The sequence below is a fragment of the Harmonia axyridis genome, chromosome 1 (genome assembly GCF_914767665.1).
Source record: "Harmonia axyridis chromosome 1, icHarAxyr1.1, whole genome shotgun sequence".
Lineage (NCBI taxonomy): Eukaryota > Metazoa > Arthropoda > Insecta > Coleoptera > Coccinellidae > Harmonia > Harmonia axyridis.
Genome location: NC_059501.1, coordinates 71959651 through 71973922, shown reverse-complemented (window position 1 = coordinate 71973922; position 14272 = coordinate 71959651). Strand labels below are relative to the sequence as shown.

At 36.1% G+C, this 14272-nt stretch overlaps 1 protein-coding gene across 5 annotated transcripts in view; it reads left to right on the top strand.

Moving 5' to 3' along the window:
- The window catches only part of LOC123688003 (transcription factor collier), a 129941-nt gene that overhangs the window by 35669 nt on the left and 80000 nt on the right, over window positions 1–14272 (top strand). For all 5 annotated transcript variants that reach the window (XM_045627080.1, XM_045627081.1, XM_045627079.1 and 2 more), the window contains exon 5: window positions 6831–6886. In XM_045627080.1, coding sequence (XP_045483036.1) covers window positions 6831–6886 — 56 coding nt within the window. The remainder of the gene's footprint in view (window positions 1–6830; window positions 6887–14272) is intronic.

Below are 14272 nucleotides of genomic sequence, written 5' to 3'. Positions count from 1 at the left end.
AAATCCCGCCGCCTACCTCCGCCCCTGCCGAGGCCGTCATATAAGGAAGCGATGCAGCCGGGCGACCACCGTGGGGCTTGAGGCCGTGGCACGCATCCAGCATGGTAAATTGCGACATGCGCTGCTTTTAATTAGCCGATAATTATTCCCGAGCCGGTCAATCAGATCTGCCCGTTTTGGCTGCCGCGTAGATTCCGAGTCGCGATTCTTATTGGTGCCATGTGCGTCGAATACGGCGACCGGGGAATTATGCGGGAATGCCTGAAATTATGCCTGTCGGGCGGATCGTATGGGCCGTGAATGCTTATTGAGCGATCTTCGATCGAACGGAGACGCGGAGAGGTTTGCTAGGATGAGAGATTAGGAGATTTGCGAGGGTTGTTGGTATAAGTGTCACTTGTGTGATTTTGGTTTCGACGTATGACGAATTGTTTCTTTGTGAATGGAAAGGTGGGATTTTTCGAATTGGAGCATTTTCAAAAGATTCTCTCTGAAATTTCAGACGAGAAAATTTACTCGCTCTACCTTTTTCTACAATTTTTCGAATTGGTGCATTCTCAAAAGATTATCTCTGAAGGTTTTAGTAGAGAAAATCTACTGTTCTACCTCATTTCAGACAGAAGATTTGATAAATGACGTGATTGCTTATTGAGCGATCTTCCATCGAACGTGGAGAGGTCTGCCAAGATGAGGAGATGAGATTTGCAGGGGTTGTTGGTATTAGTGTCACATATGTGATTTTGGTTTCGACGGATGTCGTTAATTGTTTCTTTGTGAATGGAAAGGAGGGATTTTTCAAATTTGAGCATTCTCAAAAGATTCTCTCTGAAGATTTCAGTAGAGAAAATTTACTCGTTCTACCTTTTTTCTTATTTCAGACAGAAGATTTAATAAATGACGTGAATGCTTTCTGAGCGATCTTCCATCGAACGGAGATGCGGAGAGGTCTGCCAGGGTGTGAGATTAGGAGGTTTGCAAGGGTTGGTATTAGTGTCACTTATGTGATTTTGGTTCGGACGAAAATTGTTGTTTAATTGTTTCTTTGAGAATGCAAAGAAGGGATTTTTCGAATTGGGACATTCTCAAAAGATTCGCTCTGATGGTTTTAGTAGAGAAAATTTACTCGTTTTACCTTGTTTCCCATTTCAAACAGAAGATCTGACTAATGACGGCGTTATGTTTTTAGTTTCAACTGAAGACATGAGATCGAAGGGTGTTCTTAACACCTACAAGTAGGAATTCATCAAGCCAAGTAGCTTTGACATTTCAACCAACTACTACTTGACTTGAAAATCAAGCTCGTGAAAAATTATATACTTCAGCTTGACTTGACTTGATATCAAGCTACTTTATATCACTTGAGCTTGATATGCAGGCATCGCACGGTATGTATTTCTGGAATATCGTGTGCGCTTAGACTGAATAAAGGGATTCCTTGAGCACCAACAGACTGAAGCATTCGCCAGTGTTACTTTTTTAGGATTTTTTCTCACATTTCTATGAAATTATTTTTTTGCAATATTTTGTTATGATTTATAGTGATTTAATTTATTTTTCTTTTTCGAAAAAAGTTGATTTTTTCGGTTCTTTTATACAATGAGTTTAATAAATAAAAGTGTTTTTTAAGAGGTTCCTTCTCTTTTCATGTTTTTTTTTATTGATGTGACACTACACAATAAAACTGCTGAAAATGAAGTAGCTTGATAGGATTCAAGTACTTGATAAATAAATACTTGTCTTGAGATTGAAAAACTACTACTTGACTCGAGCTTGACTTGAAATCAACAGTGAATCCCTAACCGACAACCAAATTCCAATTATATATTGCCAATGTTGATGTTAATTGCTACAAACCTGAATTCTTTTGAAGAATTCCTCATCTTCATAGAAAAAACATGAGCTGTTTCAATAACTTTAATATGTCATGAATTCATGTTATCAACAATGAACAAAATTCGATAATAAATCCACAAATCTACTCAAGTCCCTCGAATTCCAAATCATGACCTCAACCCCGAGATAAGAAATCATGTGACATTGAAAATATCTGATTTATGTAATCTGTATAATATGAAGATTTAATTGGAAAAGAAAATTCTCACAAAAAAAAGTTTTTAAACAAATAAGCAAGCAAAATTCTTGAAAGAGATTATCCCAAAAATGAATACTTTCCAATGGATATGGAAACAAACGTTAAGGCTTATTGAATTATTCAGATAAAAAAAATAATAAACCATCAGACAACCATAAGTGTCACTTATGCGAGCGAAGATTCAGTTCAATATGATATATAGGAAAAAACAATGTCGGAAAATCGAAAACGGGTCAAACCCAGCAGAATCTCCAATCGATCCCTCCTACGCCAATGGGCCCAGACGATGCCGGCGGTTTTTGCCCTGAACCCCGAAGTGTCCATACCGTCCGAATATGTCTCGAAAAGCGGAATCACTGCCAGAAAGGCCCGTCGCAAGCGGAATTTGAAATGCACGGAGAAAAACGATCACGGCATGTGTCCGGCAATCAAACGGGCGCATCGATGGTTTACCGGCCACGCATCAAGCGGCCGGCGCAAAAAAGGGTGAGTGCGGCAAAGCGGCAAAAAAACGGGCCTGGATTTGTTCAGCCGGGCCAATTTGCACATTGCCTTTCGGGAAAGTTGGTTGACTCCGCGTCTCCTCATCTCGGATTGCTTCTGGTCTGTTTGGACTCAGAGAGATGTAAATGAGGCGATTCATGGGTCTTTTTGTAGGTATGGGGTCTTCGAACGGATGGGTCTTTGTGGAAAGTCTTAAAATGTTTATAAAAAGTGGTGGTGAGGAACTCTTTTTACACCTATCTGGTTTTTGTATTTTGCGTGTGGAGTAATTCAATTTTAATTTATTCATCAAAAATTGTTTTCAGAACTTGCGCAATAACTATAAATAATTGGGCGGAAATATCGCTCAAATTGAAAGAAAGGAAATTTACATGTGTCCCGAAAAACTACTTCAAACCTATACCAATTCACTACAATGTATGATTTTAGATTATTTATATGTATCTTACTTCTCTGAATATCTTCTTCGTTTAACTAGTTTATGTTAAAGTTAAATTTTGGAACTATAATGACCTAGAGACTTGAAATATTCAGGGTAGGTCTGAGCTCTAAAAGTGCCGAATGAGTTTTTTAATGGCAAGAATCCGTCAAATGGTTTCTGATCTACATATTGCTCTAGACTGATTAGATGAATGAATGTATCTTCTGCTCTGTTCCAAATATCTAGGGTTTTCAAGTAACCTGCTTAATATTAATAATTTCAGAGTAGATTTAAATACAAATCGGTAGATATTCAAACTATATCTTCTGACTTTTCGATTAATGCAGAATTTATTGGTTTGTCAAACCGCTTTTTCATATTCCTATTTATCCTTTAATTTCTTTCCCACTGTCTCATCTCTTTTACGTGATGTCATTTATTCTGAATTTTCATATTAGTTTTTCGTATTCCTTTATATTACCGTCTAAGATTTTCAGAAGGCGACAGGCTATCTGATCCACTCAAAATAGTTTCACTAAAATCTGGTTTTCTTGAGCTATTCTTCCAAAATGTATTTTTTTTTTTCATGATTTCGTTGATTCGCAACCATTAGTAAAATACGGAAAGTTGAAACTTTCGGTATTAAATGTTTCCAATGTTCAATGTTTAATCTCTCGATTCCCTGTGTGAACTCTTAGTAGCTTAAAGTATGTGTGAGATAGCAGAACCTATCTTAAGATTGTATTCATAGTTGTGAATGATTTATTGTTGAAACAATATAAATTGCTTTTTTCGAAGTTTTGCCTGAATTTTTTTTTAGTTCTGAAGAATTTCAAATGAAAAATAGCACAGAGCTTGAAACTGCCACTCTTCATCTTCTTTTTATCTGTATCGGATCTGTTATCACTGAAACAACGAGTAGTTTTTTGATATTCTTCTTGAATTGAAACATGCAACTCTGCATGAATCTTGAAATTAATATTTTACATCTAATTGCTATATTTCATCGCGATGGAATGCGTACTTCTGAAATTAACAGGAAAACAACATTTCGAACGGCCAATTTACGGAACCCTTTTTGCCCATTACCAGACTTTGCTCTAGCAGTCGAGTTCTGAACCTTCTAGGTTGTTACATCTGCAAATTATTAGCATATCTCAAGGTCGGCACCTCTGAATTCTAACTAGAGACTATTTATTTTAGCACTGACAAAATGTCAGCGATCAAAGATAACTATCATGACCAGACTGTCAAAACAATGCTATTACAGCTTAGAAAACGAATCTCCTAGATTCTATTCCGAACGTTACATTTCATACCTACTAAAAATCAATTATGATAAATTCAATGAAATCCATATTTCATATAAATGCTGATAAACAAACCAACTTCAATTCGTAATATTTATTATAAATACACACAATCAGAATGAGTACATCGGCAACATAGGAAAATGTTGACCAATAGAACTTTAAATATTTCCTGTTTTTCTGTGCGTTTCAAAGATATATACAGTTTACATCTGAGATTATCTCCCCGAGACATTATGCCATTGCTGAAAGTAATATACCATATCATCATAACGAAATGATATGAGCAATCTGTTCAAAGAACGACAGCTTCAAAAAGCAACAAAATCCTTAAATTTCACTATTCCACCAAACAACGTGTTCCATAATAACTCGAACCCCTTCCACTCCACCCCCTTTTCGAGGCGCTTTTTATATAGCGCCTAAACGCGGCGCTATATTTATACCGCCAGTGAAATATCGCCACGCGCACAAATCTGCGAACATGTCCGACATAAGAACTCCCGAATAGCTCCCGGCCTGCACATACGGGATCCCCATCGTATCTCATCGACTAGAAAAGACACACCTCACTCAGCCCCATCCCTCAGGAGCACTCTTCCTCTCCTTATTTGTAATAAAATAACTCCACAAACGGTCCCGTGAGGGTCGCCCGAGAAAGATGGCTGCCCGGGGCTCCTTTTTCGATGCCGCGTATCGCGGCAGGCCTTTGTCTCGACTCGCACACATTAAAGCGACTCCCCTGCCGCCCCCCCAAGTCGTTCCGGCCCTTATGACTTTCTTATCGCCCCTTCTGGAGAGAGTCCTGGGTGGAAGGTTGTGTGCGTCTACTATCTTTCGGGGTAGTTTGATGTAAGTCTGCTTATGGCGTTATCGAGTTGTCGCGATGTGTATGGGAGGGACGTTTTGGGGGGGAGGGGTTTGGGATGGCGTATCGATTGTCCGTCGATGTTTGGAGACCGGTCGGATTTTGCTCTTAGGAGGTTTGGGGAGTTTTTGAGGGTTTGTTGGTGATTTAAACACATACATGGCACTTATGAGTTCATTTTAAAGTAGTTGGTCTGGAAATTTCAAATATTTTACGAACAGAAGTCCAATTACACGATCTATCAACCCCCAATGAGGGTTCTGATTATATCAAACAGGTGGTGATTTGGGATATAATGACACAATCAACTATTTGCACTTCCAATGAGTAAACTCGTTTGTATAGCACACAAAACATTGTTCAGCCTAAGTGGTTAATCAATAATACAACTTTTCATGATCAAAACCGTGATTCTGAAATAAATTACTGTCTGGATAAGTTAATACTGTGAATTAATAAATTCACAAGGCAGAAATATTCACTACAAATACCTTACAAAAGGAATGTAGAGCAACAAACAGGTTAGAAGCTGAGAGCGAATAGTCGATGAGAGTTTGTGTTTGGTGTCGTAGAGGAAGGTACATTTCAGATTCTTTGACTACTCATTGAAAATTTGTTCTTATTCCAAAAATTACCTCATGTAAGGGTGTACAACTTCTAGTAATAGCTGAAAAAGAGGTTTTTTTCCTGATCCAAACTTTCATGCCTAACGGTGTCTTTAATGTGGGATCTGATGTAAACTTGATGATGAAATAAGCTCCTTTTTGTATCTTGTATAGAACCTAAGAAGTTGATCCTTGAATTCTACCAAGATTTGCTCATCTGGCCTGTGGTTTATCTAAAAATTCTTGCCTTGAGTATTTTCGCTCTAGAATACAATTAAGAAGAGCTAATAGCAATTATATGAAGTTGGTAGGCTATACAAATACAAAAGATTCTTTATCTTATTGTTTTGACTTCTTGTTGCCCTAATATTTGTATTTTGTTGACACTTTACAAAAGTTTTGTGAATTTTGATTTCAGTATGAATTAATCTTGAAATTTTCTTGGCTTACCAATTTCTCATCGGGATTGAGAGGTTGAGAATTCAATATTTACTTCCTTATCTCCACTAATTCTGTCGAATATAACTAACTATCAAAGAATAAAAAAAAATCTGGAAGGATTACCCATGTTTTAAACATTGAAATGTATAGTTGCCCTTTTGATGTAGTGTACTCCATAACAATACACTCAAGCTAATGAAAAATATGAAATTTTCAATTCATTTTCCATAACAGACTTCGATACTCGCATCATTATTTTTACTTCTCTTTGGATTAAAAACGGTTGCTTTGAAGAGGTTTTACATGTCTTGGGAGGAGAAGAAGATCTGTAGAAAAATTAAGGACATATCCTTATAAGGACAGCATCATTAACTCTTAAAAATCACAGAGCGCACTCGAGATGATATATAACACTATAAACAAATAAATTAATATAAAGAATAGATGTGCCAAATTAGCGACAAAAAGAATTTGAGTTGACATTTTATTTTAAATTCTTGGTCAACTTTGAAAAGATCGCCAAATCAATTACTTTTGAATTACCAAATCACATAATATACAAAAATGCTCATATCATTTTCCTTTTCAGGAGTAAGGCAAGAACAGGACATATTCGTCAGGCTCATAGACTCCGTCACAAAACAGGTAAGTTATTTTAACTTTTCATTTTCATGAGGCTGGCCCAAATTCCCCTCAACTTGAATTATACAATTTCTCAAAACCCATAATATAACATGAATTTATCAGGAAAATTCAATATGGAACATACAAGATTGCTTGAATATCAGGTAGCTTCAGTTGTTTCAAAGCCAAATTATTGATTCTCCTCTACTATATCCTTCTGTTCACATGGCCCAACTCTTCAATAAGTAACTGTAGTTCATTCCATTCGATTTCTTTTGATACTAATGAAACTGGCTGGAGATTTCACTGTTTCTCTAATGGGATATTAAAATCAGTGAGGACGATACGTCTATCAAGTCTGTCAATACAGGAGTCACATATTGAGTCACTAAGTTGAAAGACTAATATTCCGAAGATTCTATCTTCCCGATTAAGTATATTAAGATACTCCTAGATTCGGCCCAATCTGGATAGATTACTCGCGACCCCCCTATACGCTCATGATGACTTCTTTTCATCCCCATTCTTATCCACTTATTCTCATTCTTGAAACGATAATATTTCAGGATTTACCCAGGCGTAATCCAGACAGGAGTCATACGTGTTTACCGATCGGCTAAGGGACTTTTCGATAAGGAAAAATGGGAAGGTCCTTTGTGTCATCGCGCCCATGTACGTTCGCAAGACACGTGACTCGCACGTGGTGGAAAACGGAACTGTTTGCTTATTAGGGATGGTAGATGATTATCTACAAACTGGATAGATTATTCACTTCGTTTGAGCTTTGGATTACGCAATCTGGGCGGTAGTTTGAATTAATGCGGGAGATGATTGTCGGTAGTTGAATTTAATGGTAGTTTTGGAGTCTCGGTGGGAACATAGATGGATGTGTGAAATATTTCAGGATAGTCTGTGTTCATAATATTTCTTCGAATTCCATGAATTTCAGTAAGAAATTGTTATGAATCTTCCTTGAGAAAAACTGCACACTAGTGGTGGCTGGTGTTCAAAAGAAGAAGAGCACCAGTTTTGCAATTGAGAGAAACTACAGAACATTGTAACTTCAACATTCTACTTATTTCATCTAATATTTGTTCGTCTGTACATGATACGCTTTTGTATAAACCTAATACGTCAGCAATTTTGAACAGCCCTGTCTTTTTGAAGAGCTGACCTTGATCCGACTTATGACAATTGAGACTGAAAAATTAGATCGTTTCCCGAATTTACTTCGAATTGCATTTGTCTGTTCTTGTTCTTCGGTGAATATTGATTGACTTAATTGCAAAAATGAAAGCTTTTCAAGATAGACAAAAATTTGAAATGTTACTGATTTGATGATGGAATTCAACTAGACTTTTATGATTGGGTACTGTGAATACCTCCTAACAATATAATGATGCTAATGGATTGAATTATTCTTATTGTCAAGTTAGCACAAATCTTTTTTTCTCTTGGTCTGATCGAGCATCATTTTCAGTATAGTTTGTTCACGAGGTTTTATTTTGTTATTTCATTTAATCATTTTTAGATTTTCAATCCACGAGAACGAATTTCTCAATTTTATCGAACGACCATCATATTCTCCTGATGAGGCTTCGGTCAACTTTTTTCCCTTTTTGAGGTTGATTAACACACATCAGTCACGTCATCGTTAAGATAATAAGGGGTCTAAATCATCAAACATCCACTAAAATAGTGATGAACAGCGGCTTAACAGAAGAAATAACAACACCGATATTAATAAGGCAGGAGGATTCCTTGAGTTCTCATTCGTTCAATTTAATAATGGACGATATAATAGAAAAACTGAAGAAGACAACAAGAGGTTACAGGCTGACAACTGGTGAGATCAAGATAATTTGTTATGCCGATGATGCAGTAATTGAAGCTGAGAGCGAGGACGATTTACAACGGCTCCTGTTCAAATTTTACACAAAGGCCAAAACATTAAACATCGTGGCTTCAAAAGAACCAATAAGATGTTAACTTGTGTTGGAGGATCGACCAGTTGAACAGGTGATGTCGGTTGCTTACTTGGGCGTGCAAATAACAGCTAATCAGGACAGAACCAGAGAAATTAAAGACCAAACAAACAAGGCGGCAAGGATATCGGGTGCTCTCAGAGACATTGTATGGAACAACAAACACATGCGGAAAGATTCTGAATCCAGATTATATAAAACAATTGTGGGACCAATGATGACGTACGCAATAGAAACGAGAGCCGACACCAAGGTATGAAGAATGCACTGCGAACTACCGAAATGAAAGTACTCAGAAACATCCTATAGTTTGATGGGGCGCCGCAATAGAAGAAGATTTTGGAATGCCCATGTGGAAAGGATGGATGAAGAAACAATTGACAGAATAGTAAGGGATGGAAATCCAGGAACACGTCTACCGCTGGGAAGACCGCCTAAACGGTGGAAGGATTCGTGGACGTCAATCTTCCAAGAGGCATAAATAATTGGGAAATACAAGCAACCGGCTTACAACATGTAGAAGAAGAAGAAGAAGTCACGTCAAGTTGTTTTGCATATAAATTGAATAGAAAAATAGCTTCTGTGATTTTAGTGATACCTTGAAGAATATTTTATAAAATATCAGTGAAGAAAAAAGAAAAAGAGGAAAAAAAGAAAAAACGAAAAACTGAAAACAAAAAAGAACGAGACGAAGAAAAATAAGCAGAAAGATACAGCCGAATAACCCAATTTTTCGCTCGACAAATATATAAATAACCCTCGTTACGTACGTCGCAAAGATTAGTTTTCCGAAATGAGAGACTGCGGATCTCCCCCCTCCTCTCCCGTATTTAAAATTCACCCCGGACCACGCGAAGTCGTCCGGGCAATCTTCCGGGGATCCTGCGGAAAAACTGGCACGCAAGTTCGCGCGAGGCCTGCCGGAAGAAACTCCAAAATAACCGTTACACTGAACGAATTTAATTTGAGTCAGTCAGTTCGGGGATGGTTTGAGGTTGAATTTAATTTAGGAGCCCCACCGACGTGTAGGCGCGAACTGAATGAGGAAATTGGCGACGAGAGGAGAGGGGGTTGCGGGGATTTCTTGTTGCGGAGATTATGTCGAGATGGGATGGCGGGGAGGGGGGAGAATGTTTTGTTTCCGGTTTATTGTTTCCGATGGTGAACATTATGCAATTTGGATTTTTTTGATTTATTGGGATGTTTGGGAATTGACACACTCTTTCAGAAAGTTGTCGGATACAAAATTAAAATTAATTCGAGAAATATTAAATCAATTTCTAAATAAAATTGGGAGTGAGAAAATATCAACAAATTACCTGAACATTAATCGAAATATTTTTCATACGAAATATTGCACCATACAGAATGAGTCTTTGAATTGGCACTAGATTTTTGAGTTTCAAAGAAACACTATTTTCCCATACCATTTTTTCTGATTCGGCTTAGATAAAAAGATATAGCTTTTTTAAATTTTCCTTATGAGCCATGCCACCCCTGGAACCTCCACACTAAAGTTTTTCTAACCATAAGAGAAATTTGCTTTAGAATTATAAACTAACTCTATATGTTACTTATATATATTTCTAAATTCAAAATTATTGATAGAAATCATCAATTGGAGCCCCACGTTGGGCGCCAATTGATAGGATTTCTGTTAATTTCTTGAACATTTTTAGATTTGGGCTAGGTTCATAGTCATGAATTCTTTATTTCAAAATTTAGAATTATATTTCTTTATCAGAACATCAAACCTAACTGACCTAGCTAAATATTAATTAACAAACGAACTATATAACAACAAAACAATAAACTCACTCATCTCAAAATTCTGGATCTTCTTTTCTATTTCGTCGAATTTTTTCTTATGAATTTCCATATATTTTGATGTATCAATCAATTTATCATATCCTACAATATGAATCGCTAGAGTTGTATTTTCTGTAACTGCTGCTTGAGTAAGACAATACAGAACACTGATGGAATGTTCTGAAGTTTTTCATTTCTCTTTCAATTTGCAAAATTCAATACCAGTATCACTGTAATTGTCAATTATTGTCCAATACTTAAGCTTGTTTCAGCCAAATATCAATTTGGTTTATGATTTTTAATCTCTGAATTTCGATAAAATTGTGAATTATTTTCTTTTTCCCCTTTGACGTCTCTGTTCAAATGTTTCCCTGCAATCCTTAATCGTAATCTTCTTTCCAGCCTAGTTTTTCTACCTCTGTGTCGTGTCTATGGTGCTACTGTCTTTCAATTCAGAACTTACATCAATCGAATCTTCTTCTTTTTTATGTCACTTAATTGAATTTCAACTTTACAAAACAATTGTGAATTACATCACAGCATCTAATTCTAATTTTGAATATATTGGCATAAATAATTAGAATCATTAGAAGAGATTATCTATGGATCTTGTTTTATATTTTAATTTTGGAATTATCAAGTAATCAATGGGTTTTTTCCTATTCATATTTTATTATAATTTCGATTCTGAAAAAACCATTTCAAAACCTTAGAATAATCTGTGCTGAGATATTTACACCGTTAAGTTTTAAGGTTCATGTTATACATGAACTTGTTTACTAAATGAACTTCATCAAATTTTGGAAACTGAACAAAATATTGAGTTTCCTTAGTTAATTTCAAGAAATTCAATATAATTAAATATTACTACCCAAAAATTTGTGTGTACGCAAAATGAAATAACTGACATAAAAACTAAGCAACTATGACGCTATTCCTTGAACGAGTGTCCAATAAAATATTTATACCACCTTCTTACTCCATTCTGCACTTGACATTCTGGAACTCAAAGTTTCAAAACTAATATAACATTCATTTAAGAAATTTAATCCCAAATCCCTCGACCAAACAAAATCATCAATGAAAAACAGCCCTACCGACCCTACACAATCAACCCCCCCTCCTAACCCCCTCAATTAGGCCATAAACAATGCACGTAAATACGTAACGGCGCTCTAATGCCCTTAATACGCCGTTCCGGTCGAGTTTATCTGCACCGTCTCGAATTTTAATATTCATAAAAATTTCCATGCATAGATACGAGACGGCAAACGGGACGCCCAGATAAGCCCCTAATGAAAACGGGGCTAAGCGGCGCGACGCTGGCGGAGAAGCGCCAGAAATGAATGCATGTGTAATTAGTTTCATTAGAACCGGCTCGTAATTCAATGATAAGATTCCGCGGCCGCCGCAACAGCGCCGTCCTTCTATTATTCCGGATTTAATTGCGTTAGATTAAATAATTGGTCGATACGGTACGCGCCGGGCGGTTCACGGTTCCGTCTATTATATCTATCTACAGGGCCGTTGATGTTGAGATGTTCGAGGTTTATCTCTTGTTCTGTAGAGTTTGGCTTCGTTGGAGGTGTTCATGGGTGGTGTTGGATTGTTTAGATGTCTTTTCTTTGCGGAATACTTATACGGTGCTGGCAAGTCGGTATCATAGGAAGTGAATGTTTTCATTACTAAAAAGACACATATCCTCCATTTGAAAAAATATTGAAGGGTATGTCCAGAACAAGCAATTTTCCCAGAAGATTGTATCAGGCGAATGCAATTTTGTTAGATTATGAGTAGGGATTGACGGCTTGGCTTGATTTTCAAGCTATTTGGTTTGAGCTTGACTTGAAATCAAGCAAAGTAGTAATAATAATAATATTTCTCTATTTCCTTAAGACAGAATACACTGTATAGAAAACGTCAAAAAAAATATGCATACAATAATAATAATACGAAAAAAAGGAACAAATCAGTAACTGAAACCGAAAATTTGATCGACAAAAGATTCAAATTCCTCAAACAATAGAGGAAAGTATTTGCTGATACTATAAGAACAATTTGTAGTTTTTCAATCTCAACTCAAGTCAGGTATTTATTTATCAAGTACTTGAATCATATCAAGCTATTTTTAGCAGTTTCATTGTGTAGTGCCTCATCAATAAAAAAATTATGAAATGAGGAGGAACCTTGCACAAAACACTTTTATTCATTGAATTTATTGTATAAAAGAACCGTACATATCAACTTCTTTGAAATAGGAACATAATTTGAATCACTATAAATCATAACCAATGAAAAATAATACAAAAATAAAGTTTCTCAATATCGAGGAACCTCCAGGCTTTGTTTTATTTCATAATTTTTCATCCGGGGTCTAAGATACATGAGGCATCTTATAGATTTGTCGCCTAACCTATTGCGCGTTTTTGTAACTGTAAGAGCAGCTCTGGAAAATTGTCTTTCAACAGGAGCTGAAAATACTGGTGTTGATAAAAAATCCATTGGAAAGATATTTCTGAAACTACCAAAATCAACCAAAAGATTTCAAAGAAATGTGAGAAAATAACTAATAAAGTAACACTGGCGAATGCTTCAGTCTCTCGGCGCTCGAGGAATCTCCTTATTTAATCTAAGCGCGCACGAGTATGCAGAAATATATGCCGTGCGACGCGTGTATATCAAGTAGCTTGGTATCAAATTAATCAATGAATATCTAAAATCAAGTTAAGTCAAGCTTAAGTAAGTAATTTTTCACGAGCTTGATTTTCAAGTCAAGTAGTTGGTTGTAATGTCAAGCTACTTGGCTTGATGAATACCTAATTATCAGAGAGAATATTCTATGATTATGATAATTATGTTGATTATTTGAAAAAACATTTTGCATTCAATATCAATTCGCCATTGCATCGTATCCTGGAATACAACAACTATTCATCAAACAAATTGAGAGTTGAATTGTTGTGTCATTTCAAAATGAATGCTTTCTGAAGACACCAAATTGGTAAATTCCATCCAGGTTGTGGTTTAATCGTACATACAGAATGGAAATATCAAAGGAAGTTCATTACTAAATCACTAACTGTACATTATTAACTGAACATACGTTATCGATATCTTGTGAATCAATACTTAGTTCTACTGAACTTTAACACTGAATGATCTAGGAATGTATACCTTCGTTTAGCAGTTGATCAAATATGCTTTATAAATAAACATTGAAGATATCCAACAAGTATTAGTTTATGAACAATGAATTAAATATTCAATTTGCGGTGTTTCTTCACAGATCACAAGATAAACAGGTCAACGATAACTGAGAATCACATCCAGGCTACATATACTCATATTCATCCATATAATCAGTAATTACCATATAATTCAAAGATATTATAGCATCATCAAGGAATATAGTGGAGTGGAGTGAAGTAAATGTATTGACATAAAGACTAACAACCTACGTTTCGGAATCTTTGTATTTTCTTATACTCTTTATCCGTCTCAGAGCTACAGACAGACACATCAAATTTAACATTCCACGATGCTTGATAACACTCTATATGCTAGTGCAAGTGCAAACATGTAAACCCTATCCTCACTAGCTTCCATTCTTCCA